This window comes from Egretta garzetta, unplaced genomic scaffold, assembly GCF_000687185.1.
Source record: "Egretta garzetta isolate BGI_Z169 unplaced genomic scaffold, ASM68718v1 scaffold94, whole genome shotgun sequence".
NCBI classification, from domain to species: Eukaryota; Metazoa; Chordata; class Aves; order Pelecaniformes; family Ardeidae; genus Egretta; species Egretta garzetta.
In genome coordinates, this window is record NW_009259683.1 from 2,385,243 (window position 1) to 2,397,358 (window position 12,116).

At 33.7% G+C, this 12,116-nt stretch overlaps 1 protein-coding gene across 1 annotated transcript in view; it reads right to left on the reverse strand.

Moving 5' to 3' along the window:
- KCNH8 (potassium voltage-gated channel subfamily H member 8) overlaps window positions 1-12,116 on the reverse strand; it is a 189,365-nt gene that overhangs the window by 83,627 nt on the left and 93,622 nt on the right. Inside the window, exons 4-5 of the mRNA XM_035894055.1 lie at window positions 12,030-12,112; window positions 9,064-9,304 (exon numbers count right to left, since the gene is read on the reverse strand). Of these exons, the coding sequence (XP_035749948.1) occupies window positions 9,064-9,304; window positions 12,030-12,112 (324 nt within the window). The remainder of the gene's footprint in view (window positions 1-9,063; window positions 9,305-12,029; window positions 12,113-12,116) is intronic.

A 12,116-nucleotide genomic window follows, 5' to 3' on the forward strand; every position in this document is an offset into this window, starting at 1 on the left:
GATCCCATGGCTAACTAGCTCAACCTGCATGGATTCTCTCAGCATATTTTTTTTCCACTACTGATGAGATATGGGCACATATCTTTTTTTTTTAAAAAAAAAAATTCTTGTAAGAAATGTGATATCTCTAAAACTCTTATGAAGTTACTGGAAGATTAAAGAAAATGAATTTGTACAAAACCAAACCCCAGTTGTTTCAGCTCTGAAAGTGTCTACATTAAAAAATGTTAATCTACATACAGTTGCAGTTCCTAATTTATTTATAAATTTTGCTCCAATTAAGCTCCTACACAGTATCCACAGCAGTAAACATCAGAAGGCTGGGACCAACATTACCCTAATGTCTTCCAAGTTTGCAGTTGCCATGGCTACATGCTTTTGTGATGTTTTCATTCAAAATTTCTAAAGCCAATACTGTGATCTAACTGAAAAGCTCTAACGTTCATTTCCTTATTTGAGTGATCTAATGGCTTTTACTCACCCATCAGTGACCCTTTTCCTTTTCACAAGATTCCAGCATGAAAATCCACACCCTAGCTATGCTCAGTTCCTATGATAAGACAATTTATTTCATAGCTGGGCATAAATGAGCTGGGAGCCCTGAGCAAGTCCACAGGGTTTTGGAACCATTTGGTGACCTCTCTTGAATTAAAGCTCTGTAGGACATGTCACATCCTTTACCAAGCCATCCCTTTCTAGGTATCTGCCATGCTCACATTCACACACAGACACACCCACTCAGTGAATAGTATGAAAATACTAATTTAAACTGGTGCTCAACAAACGGAGAAAAAGATGACATTAAAAAAATGGAAGTTCTACTTTGGTGCATAATGCAGGTTGCAATTCTAAGTGATATAAGAAGAATGAAAACCATAAACTGATATTCACCAAATGATCCTATCATTGAGATGTTTTCCAGAAAAATACTCCTTTTCCAGTTTTGAAAGCACAATATGCATTTTGTATAATCTGAATTTCTAATCATTGTTAAAAAAAGAAAAAAAAAAAAGATAATCCAGAGGTAAAAATTTATCTGGTAACCATCTTTACCCATAAACAGTATTATTTTACCTGAAACAGTTGATTTTCCCATGCCATTTTTTTTTCTCTTTAGGCTTGATTTTTAAAAAATAAATCCTGCTGGGATTAGACATATGATCAAGCTACAGCAGAATAACAATTCAGGATTAGTCAGATGATTCAGTAACTACCCACGTCACACTTTTAGACTGCAGCAAATGCTAGGTAATATAACTCAGTTTACCCTTTTACTGTGAACTAAATGAAGTTGAAAAATCCTGCACCTTTAGGGCAAGTAGTATACATATAATCAGTAACAAGGGGATTGGGTGATACATGATTTCTTATTAGACTACAATAATTCAATCCTGTGCTTGAGAGTGAGGTGATTAAGGTATATTAACCCCATTGATTTTCAGAGCATACAGCTTCCTACACCACCTCCCTCTTCTAGATAATGACTGGCTCTTCTTTTACTTTTTTTTTTTTCCATCTTTCTTTATGTGATTTTACATTGATTGTCTTTAGTTAGCAATACTTTCCCCAAAGTCCAAGCTCTTTGATCTATCTGATTATTTGAGCCAATGTTATTTAATTATATATGGATAATGGTATTAGAATCTGGCCAGAGAGCTTTTAGGAAAGATTCCAGGAAATATTAGTGTTATATTACTTGAAGAACAATTTATCTGTCCCTGTATAAACTCTCTTTTTCTAGTCTACTGTAGCTATAAACATAGGTGTTCCTAGTAAATCTCCTAGGAGCAATTTATTCAAATGGAAGTGTGATTTTTCAACTCAGCATATCCCCTCAAAATGTCTATTACCACAATTAGCTTGATGATTTTCTTTTAGATGCTGACATGATAAGGTAAGGGAGATGATACTGAGTTTACATAGGAAAGTAATGTTTATTTTACATCTGTTGCTTAGGAAACTGGGCTATTATGAAGTGAAATAAAGCGTACAAGAAAAAATAATCCCCTAAATGTAGGGATTTTATATAATAAATACAAAATTATAATAAAATATATAGCATATAAACAATAAGATATAATAAAATAGTAAGTCTTTATAACAGCCTGTTGCAGCTGCTGAAGGAAAAGCATTTTTTTTTTTGTCTTTTTAAGAGAGATATAACAAATGGTGAACAGATACTAAGAAAATATCAATGTAAACTACAGAAAATTTGATGTGAAAACCCAGACCTGTTTGGGAAAGAGAAGGAAATCACTGGTAGCCAGGATGAAGGAAAATTACGGTTTTAGATGAATTAGTAAAGAAACATTAATCTGCAGCTTCAGTTCCTTTGTACTAGTGGCATCCCATTATGAGAGAATCAATAAATAATCTTGTAGAAAACCCAGATGCAATCAGTAGATAATTCTTATCTGATTTTGAAATGGAGCAGCAAAGCACAGTTGATGTCCTTCAAGAAGACATGCTTTAGCCAAACACAGTTTATTGGAATTAATACTAATGCCTGGATTGGATATAATGTCTTATATTTAGGATTGAACTAGACAGTTAAAATTTTTCTTTCTTATCAGAATCTTTATGAACTGAAAGGTCATATCAAACTAGATATAACTGAAATCTCAGATGTTGATGTAGGTAACAGCGAGAAGGAAGAAACCAGCCCAAATTTTATACTGCTAGAAATTAAAGAAGTATCCCAAGATACAAAGTATAGATCCCAATGGACTTGAAATCTAAAAAGGAATATCAAAAGCCACCATTGTACCACCAGGATGGCACTTTGTTAAGTAGAAAAATTTGGTCTCTTTCACATCTTAAACAGGAAAAAAATCTTATCGAAGAGCATGACCATTGAAGAAAATTAAGCAAAAGTATTAGAATTAGTCCTTCAGAGACACATTACACCTCCATTCAAAGAAGCTCTTTTTTAGGGGTCTAAAAATAATAATAATAATAAAAAAACCCACTAAAAAGACCACATACAAGCACACAAAAAATATGGCAAACTATTAAGCATCTAAGCATTTCCTTGGAAATTACCTAGATGGTAAATTAAGAGACTTTAATCTTATTGAAAAATATAATGTTGTTTTACCATTGTGTTACAGGACAATAATTTTAAATACAAACTTTGATTGTAGCTATAATGCAAGTCAGTCATGCTCTGTATAACAGGGTAATTTTAACTTTGTATGCCTTTTGAAATGAAACATAGCAGAGTGAAAATTTCCTACAAATCTACTACCACAGCATTTTCCAATCTGTGGACTGACTATAGGTGAAACAAATGATTTGTCAGACAGCTTTTTTTTTTTTTTTTTTTTTTTTTTGTAGTAGCACCACAGCTCAGATAAAAAAAATAGAAGAGTCAGTTCTTAAGTGCTTTTAGCACTCTTAAGTGCTCAGAAGCCTGTCACCCTGATGTTACAAGTCTCATTGCGAAATAGGAAGTAGGAAAGTAAAATAATCTGTCTGAAGAGACTCATTTAGGACAGCTGAGAAGTGGAACAGTGACTATATTTGCCAGAAGCACAGATGCAGAATATCTCGACCCAGCTATAAAGCTGCCTACAGAGCTCTCCCCAGAATAGTAAGGAATTACATATGGTAAATGCTCCATATTTCAGCCTATACTCATGAGGTTCCCATTATCTCATCTTACATGTGTTTTTTAAAAGGTCTTTATCTGGCATAATCCACTTGCTTTGTTTTAGGTATTCCTTCACAAAATCAGATTTCAGAATGGTGCCTGTTCAGTACTTCTTTAAGTACGTGTTTCTTGGATTTTACCTTTAACTTTGATAGTACAAGGCACAATACATAAAGATCCCTTCTTGTATCCAGTTCAACAATAGTTTAAGTCAATGTGGTGCATTTTGGCCTCTGGAAGAGCAGGAATAAAAAGTTTTCTTGCCTTAACTGTAAGGTATCTCCCACTTCAGGAGTAGTAAGTAACAATCTGGGGCAGTGATTTTGGTTAGATCTACAAGCATACATTTTTTCATGCTATGAGAAGCTGGCTAATGATGTGTAACAATGACATCACACCTCTGCAAATGAAAAGGAGTCAGCAGAGCCATTTTCAGGGTGCCTACATTATCATAATATTGATCTGCATCTACCTGAAGATACAGAAATATTTCTTTGCAAATGATCACTTCTAAATTATTGTGCCTTATAGTTGTCTCCTTTATGCCCAGGGGGATATGTTTGTGTTTGGAAACAGCATCTTGTGTGCAAACTAGCATCTGTCCTCCTTACAAGGCTATTGGAAATATTTCTAACAATATAGTGGTCTTTCCAACTTCAGTTTGACACTTTGACAGAGAATCTATAGGAAATTTATTACTGTGTTCAACATAAATATTTTGTACTGTTTATTCACATTACTAGGTAATCCACAGTCCATCTACAATTTTTTATTATGACTTTCCCTCCCTAATACTAGGTGTATCAACATTGTCACTCTATCTGGCTTCATGTTTTGTTCATATCAATCTTGTTTTACAAAAGAGACTATTTGACACTCCCTTGGTGTCTACCTCAATTTTAGCATATTAGGGTCTGAAAGCACACTCTAAAATATGGTTCAAAACACAGCCAGTTCCTTTCAAAATGCAAAGTCCTCTTAGGTGTGTGGTCCCCTAGACACAGATATTGTTTTACATGACCTTCTGTGCACTTGCAAAGATCTGAAATTATAATCATCATAATAATGAAAAAAAGCATGAGAGAAGAAAACAAACCTTCTAATCTAAAGCAACCTAATAAAATCTATAGCATTTGATACTATCTCATCCGGTTCAAATACATTTTGTTTAAGATATATTATTTTCAATACAATAATATGCACACTTAAATGACCGTGCAAGTCATGAATGATTATATGAATTTCTACCAGGTTTGTACCATATTTTTAAATCTCTACATATTAAACATCTGAGACTCAAGAGCTTCATAGGATTTAAGACAGTTTTGGAAAGATTTTGAGTCATTTACATTTGTGATAGACACTAATGGGCCAACAAGTCTCTTTAATCTACAGTATCACACAACACAAATCACGGTGTTAGGACTTCTAAACATGCTGCTTTTAAAAACCAAAACTGCTGATAAAACACTTTGTTAAATAGTTAAATAGTATTTAACGAGAGAGAGATACACAGACAAAGAGAAGAAATCTTAGCAGTCATGATTAATTCTCTCTCTTGGAAGTGCAAACCATAGATAAAATCTTCAGATGAGCCTGTATGTGGGTATGAAGGGATGGGTATGGGGTTTTTTTTTCCACAGGTAGGCAAAGGAGTATGTTGTGGAAAATCACTTAAAATTACTGTTGCCAGGATGTTTATAAAGAGTATAATTTTACAGCTATAATTAGTAGCCAGGGTTCTTCATCTTGCACTAGAAACTGTTATGATCCACAAAAAGAAAACTGAAATTAAAAGTCAAAGGTCACTTATTTTTATAGCTCTTCTCTCTATAGTTGTTCCTGGGCACCTTAGGAAACAAAATACTCAGACACCTTTGATCTTATCCAGCAAATAGTGTATTACCATTACCCTGAAAGCTTACATGTATTTTCTCTGAACCATCGCATTGATTTCAGCTCCTGTTGAAGAAATGCTATTCAAATAGTCCTGTGAGCCAGTCTGAGTATTTAACAATGAAGTATTGATAACTTTTTTCGGTAATGTTACTTCCTTCAATTAAGGCGTTCAATAATGTTTTAAAAATGCAAAAAAAAAGACAGACAATATCTGAAAACTAGAGTGAAACAGTTACAGAAAGAAAAGCACTACACAGGATAGTTTTGATAGAGTAAAAGTTATGCAATCAGGAGGTTATTGCTGATAAAGTGGAATGAATTGGTCTCACAGCTTTTCTCTCCAAAAGAGAGAAAACTTTACTTTAGAAATATTATTGAAAAGCAATTAAGTTTCATTATGCTTCTCAGAAGTATTGAAACTTTAACCACCCAGACATACCTATCTACAAATGAAGGGCCCAGCTATGGCCTATGCAAATTAAGGGGCATAAACTTTGAAGTAAATAGTGCATCACAGGATGAAATGCTTTCTAAGATAAATTTTTAATGTGTTTGCTTAAATACACTATTGTTAAAAAGTTTTTCTCCCCACTCTTTGTGTTTTTAAGATACATACAACAATCAAAAAACTCTAAAGCTAAACTATTTTTCAACTATCATTGGACAGAAGAAACACAAGATTTAGTTACAGAAGAATGTTAGAGAAGGTTTGTACACATTACAGAGGACAAGAGATCTGAAAGTACACTCAAACATCCCATCACGCAAGTCATCAAAGCACTAGCATATACAAGAAACATTAAGTGCAAAATACCTTTAACTTAATTTGAGAAGCTTTAATTATTTTCCCTCTCTAACCTCTTCCCAAGAGACATCTTAAACTGGGTTATTATTATGGTTTATCTTCTACTTATGCTTTAGAGAACTTTAAAGGCTAAAGCAGTCAAACCTCTAGCTAGATGTGCTCTTTTCTCATAAGCAATTTAATTCAGATCAACATTCCTACTTATAAGCACCCCAAGTCAGGAGAACACTTCCATATGTATTTTTATCATGCTTAAGCATATACTGAATCACAAATTGGATAAGCCTAAAAGATTTTTTTTAGCTACTAGATTTATTCAAACTCTTCTGTTTAAAGGAAACCCTTAGCCTCTACCCTATTATTTCCCTTGAACTGATGAGTAGACATTTCTCCCTTTTATTGTCAAGTCTCTGCTCCCTTTCATAACACATCTAAAAATGAAGACCTTAAGTCTAAATAAGAGTTTATGCAAGTTATGTGTGTAAAAAGACTATTATTCTATGTTCTGAGAAATCCAAATAAAATCAACAGATAGACTCTTTTTCTCCAGTCTTAGTTAAGTCTAAATAAGAGTTTATGCAAGTTAGTGCGTAAAAAGACTATTATTCTATGTTCTGAGAAATTCAAATTAAATCAACAGATAGACTCTTTTTCTCCAGTCTTAGAGCTGTAATACCTCAATCCATGATTACAAAGCTGTAATACAGCTGAAGACCCCATCTCAGACAGATCTCCCCACTGACTTTCTGAGGCAACAACATCATAAAAAGAATTTTACTCAACGCCTCTCATTGACTTTTCTCAATGCACATAGATCATCCATCAAAATGTGCTTGTCAGAGTCACAGTGCAACAATGCCCTGAAACTTATGCTTAAATTTGTGTATGCTGTCAATCTTACGCATGTTCTGAGACATATTCGTTCAATATTTTAACGGACAAGTGACCATTGAGAGGTGACTATAAACACACTGTTTTCTTTAAATTCACTGCAGAGATATAAATGCAGTATGAGAATCTCCTGAAAATACTCCATAAAGCTTTCCTAAGAGCCACAAATTTAAAAAATGGATAATAACTTTAGAAATAATTGTTTTGGGGAAAATAGAGGTATTATTGAAACTGTGGGGGAGGAATATAGGTATGCTACAGCACAGCGTTTGCAATTTCCAGTAACATAACTATGCAAAGATTTTTCTAGTACTTTATACACTTTTCTTTGAATGTGTTTAGTTACAACCATCGTTTGATTTCCTGGATGACAGATCTAAAAGTCTAACCAGAAAATATGAAGCAAAATTTACAGAAAATCTTCTTTCTTTTGTTTTTCTTACCCAGCAACTCTATTGATCATAGAGATCCAATTGCTTTTGACTTACTGATATAATAATTCTATATTTCCAGCAAAAGATATAAACACAAAAGTAGCACTGAGCAGTACACCATATGTCTTGCTTCAAATGAATACTATAGCACATAAATCATTAAGATACAGATTATACTCTCTTGTGCTCAGACTCTCATAACCACATTCGTAACACAAACCAGTTATCTACACCAGTGTGGGGTGAAGGATACAACCATTATCAAGATATCTTAACCCTGACTCTACTGTTTCTATAAAGACACCCAGGTAGATCAAGTGGAATTATTTCATTTTATATTCCTTAAAATGGAATGCACAGTCATTTATGACTGACTAGAGTCATAGCCTTGCTCTTTTTACTCAAGTCAAAAGATGATTCTTCATGATCTGCACTGCAGAACATAGTTTTCTTACTGCAGTGCTTGAGTATCATTCAACGTGGATTGCTTGCATTACAATGAAAGAGTCCACCAAGATCTAATAGTGAACATAAAAGGGGAAAATTAGACCTTAAACCTGATGGAAAATCAATGTCCAAAGGAGGAAACACAAATATTTATCCATCATGACATTTGATTCTACCATCAGCCACATCACCTACTAGTCTTACTGTCTACAGCAAAGCTGGCAGAGAAATGGAATAAACTTTTCAAAATATTCATCAGAAAATCTTCTGTTAAACTAAAGACATTCTGTTGTTGCTTAGTGTTTAAGAAGTTTTAGTTGTCTTTGGTTCTCTTAGAGAAGATCATAATATTGTTTTTAATGTATGAATTAAGCTACATTTTTTTCAGGGGAAAAAAAGAAAAGTAGAAAAAGAAGTTTCAAATCTGAGGATGATTTTATTCTTTTGTTCTTTTTCTCTTAGAACCCATCCTAAGCCTTTTTGTATTCAAGAAATACATACTCAGCTTTGCTTATTTCTTTAAAATAATATCTTCTCCACCAGCATATTGTCAACAGATCTGAGCTATGGTTTGTCAGTGTAACAGCACTGAGTGGTATTATAACAATAAAAACTTGGGGGAAAATAACACCACTAAAGTAATTTCAGGGCACATCCCTACACTGGAAAGGTTTTAGGTATCCACAGGGTAAAACAATGGTTTTCAGCTTTCCTTAAGGTCCCTTTTGAATAACAGCAGGACTACCTGAGTCAATTTAAAGTTAAAAAAGAAAAATAAACCTAAAGTTCAGATAAAATCTCAAATCTATACAGCTAAAATTTATTTTCTTTAAAACCATGAAAGCGATGATTATTTTGTCTTCTATATTATACATTCTGTGAAAACCTTAAATATCAGAAAACGAGATCCCAAACAAACCCCAAACACATCTTACCGATGATAAAAAGAATTTCCACTGCAATATCACTGACAGTTGTGCTTCGAGTTGTAGACAGCTCATCATGGCCAATAAAGCAAACGTTGTAAGGTACAGTCACAGCAACATAAAACGTTGCCAGTAAAATAAGCCAGTCCCAGCCAGCTTTAAAAGTGCTAAAATGCAACAATATGAATTTGGACTTTTTTGCATCTGAAACTTTGTATTCTGGAAATGCTGGTTTATCTACAAAAACATTCTGAAAAAGAGAAAAAAATATGAAATGAGACAAAACAATAATTTGATCATACAGATACATTTTGTCCAAGGAAGCCATTTGTTTTTTAAAACGTTTAAAGAAATATGACATACTAATATACAGGCAAGAACTAATGCTGTTTTTTTTCTACTTTAGTCCTCACACTTATTTAGACAGACGGTTCTGTTGATGGAATAATTTTTGTGAATGTTGGGGCAGGAAGAGGATTAATAATGAACAGATTAAATAGAATGAGGAGGGGACTGAATCTGGCAAACTATTTCTTCCTCTGCTGGGTGAATTCTGACTGAAGAGCAATGTTTTTCTGCTGGATAGATAGGTTAAAGCTGTGTATACATGAAGACATAGTACTGCAAATAGGAATAAAAATATAGAAAGCCATAGATGGTGCTGAAGACAAAATATCCTTCCTATACATATTTTAGAGCTTGAGGACGTTGTTTCAGACTCACTCTAGCATGGCACTGTGGACTGAACAGCTGTAACTAGTTGGAGCACCTCTCCTGGTTTAGTTTCATCTGAGGGAATCCAGTTTGTGTGCCCGAGACTGCTAGGAAACCAAGCACAATCAATAGGAATAACTTTTTGATTCTCTAAAATTGCACTCATGATCTAAACCAAAATACTAATGCAGACCCTCCATAATACAGCTCCATAACTGACTACCTTCATCATTAGACTGTACCTAGCTTTGTCACATGTCCCGAGTCTTTGCCATCTAACCAGCTTTGCTACAAAGACTTCAGTCTCACAGAGCAGTTTTATAAATTCTTAGCTTTCATCCTTCAGAGTTCTAACAAAAACACCTACCCTCCTGAAGAGCAGCATGTGCTATATGAACTGTCTTCTATTATTTACTAACAAAATTCTTGCTCACTGTCATTGTGCCCCTGGTTAATGCTGTTCCAGTAATGAAGAGCTTCACAAAACAATATTGGGCATTCAGCAAGCTAAGATTACTTCTGATCTTGAAGTTATTCAGTATGAATATAAAAAGACAACTGCATGACCGCAGACTTAATTACATTTGCCTTGCCTGTCACAGGCTTTCTCTTTGTGTGTTTCTTTTGAAATACTGATGTCCTTGCCGTCTCCATTCTTGTTCTCATTCATGAATCTTGGGGGCTGAATTCTCACTGCTGTTAGTGTCAGCCCAGTTTTAATCACAGAGAAGAAAATGTTCCTCTTATGACTTCCAATTCATAGCTGTAAAAATCTATGCACTAAAGGTAGTAAATTAGTCTGACAACAAATGTTTTAAACCAGTATAATATCATCTGCACTAGGATTTTGACAGTACAGGAAAGTCACCAAAAGTTATTTAAAAGTCATGTTCCTTAAAAATATTACTGTGCTATGAAAATGTCACTGGAAGATCTGGTCATATTTTACAAATTTTTTGTATTATTATTATTTTTACACTTTTTCAATATTTAACATTTTGTAACATTTTTAGATTTTTAAACTTTTTTTTTAACATTTAACATTTTTTAACATTTACATTCAGTGGAAGTGGCTGTATGCCCTCTGAGGCATATACCAGCTGTGTATTTTCATGTCCTTAATCTATACAAGTCTTTTCCTGCTTTTAATTTCTAATGTAATAACGTCGAGGATGATGTATCTGCACTGCTGCTTAATTTTGGTAACCAATAAAAGGAACATGCCCAGTGGCAGATCATCTTTTCAGGGTGTTCAGGATCTATATCCTTTGGCTACTTTTTTCCACTGTCTGTCCCCTCAATAATAAAAAAAAAAAAAAAAAAAAAAAAAAAAAGACCATTTTCTTTTTGTCTCTCTGTCAAAGATTTTAGCTTTTTGAGGCTAATGATATACAAACAAGAAACTAAATATTGTTCTGAAATTTTAAGAAAAACTGTTTCTTTTTGCAACCCCTGCTTCTAATAACTGTAGGCTTTCACTGTTGGAACAGGCTCTCAGATATTATTTTAGCAAATTTTTATATGTACATACTGATTTTGTATACACCTCTAGTCTTTCCTCTGCATTCTTCTGTCCTAAAACATAGTTCCGTAGAGCAGGAAAGTTATTCTTTCTCATGAGCATATTTCTTTAGAAGTCTTTCTGTTGCTATATTTTTGGTTTTGTCTATTGCTTGGTTTGGTTTTTGCAACATTCACAGGGTGTTTATGAACTTATTTATTATAGTTACTAGGGGAACACAGAAATAATTTAAAGAAACATTACTACTTCAATTAGGAAATGAAAAGATTAATTTACTATGCACAAAGTTGGAGATACTCACATGAGAAGTTACCTAAATGAAGTATGACTTTCGGGAGCCTACACAGCATAGAGATTTTCAGCTAGGGCAATACCTTGAGTTTCTTCTTTTTTTTTTTTTTTTTTTTGGCAAATAATAATTATTGAAATGCAATAATTGGGATGGTAAGGTGAATTGGAACTTAAAATTAAGTTCTGAGAAATTTTATAGTGTGGCTTTCCTGGGTTTGAATAAATATCTGTTTACGGTATGGCTAAATGCACTGCCTTGCTATAGGAAGTGTAACAAATACCATAGCAGGCAGAACTGCACTTAAGTGAACTGTACTTTATTCCTTTTGTTACCGTAAAATTATGATTAGGTCATTTCTCAGGTACCTGCTGACCTTTTACAGCGCTTTAAAAAAAAAAATCAAAGTACAAAGAGTACATTTTTGAAAAATAGAAGAATTACACCTACATTATTAATTTTTAATTTGTTCTTCTCTCTTCTTTGTAGATGTCCAGAGATATGATATAGGACAGCTCTACTCCGTCTTCGCGCTGA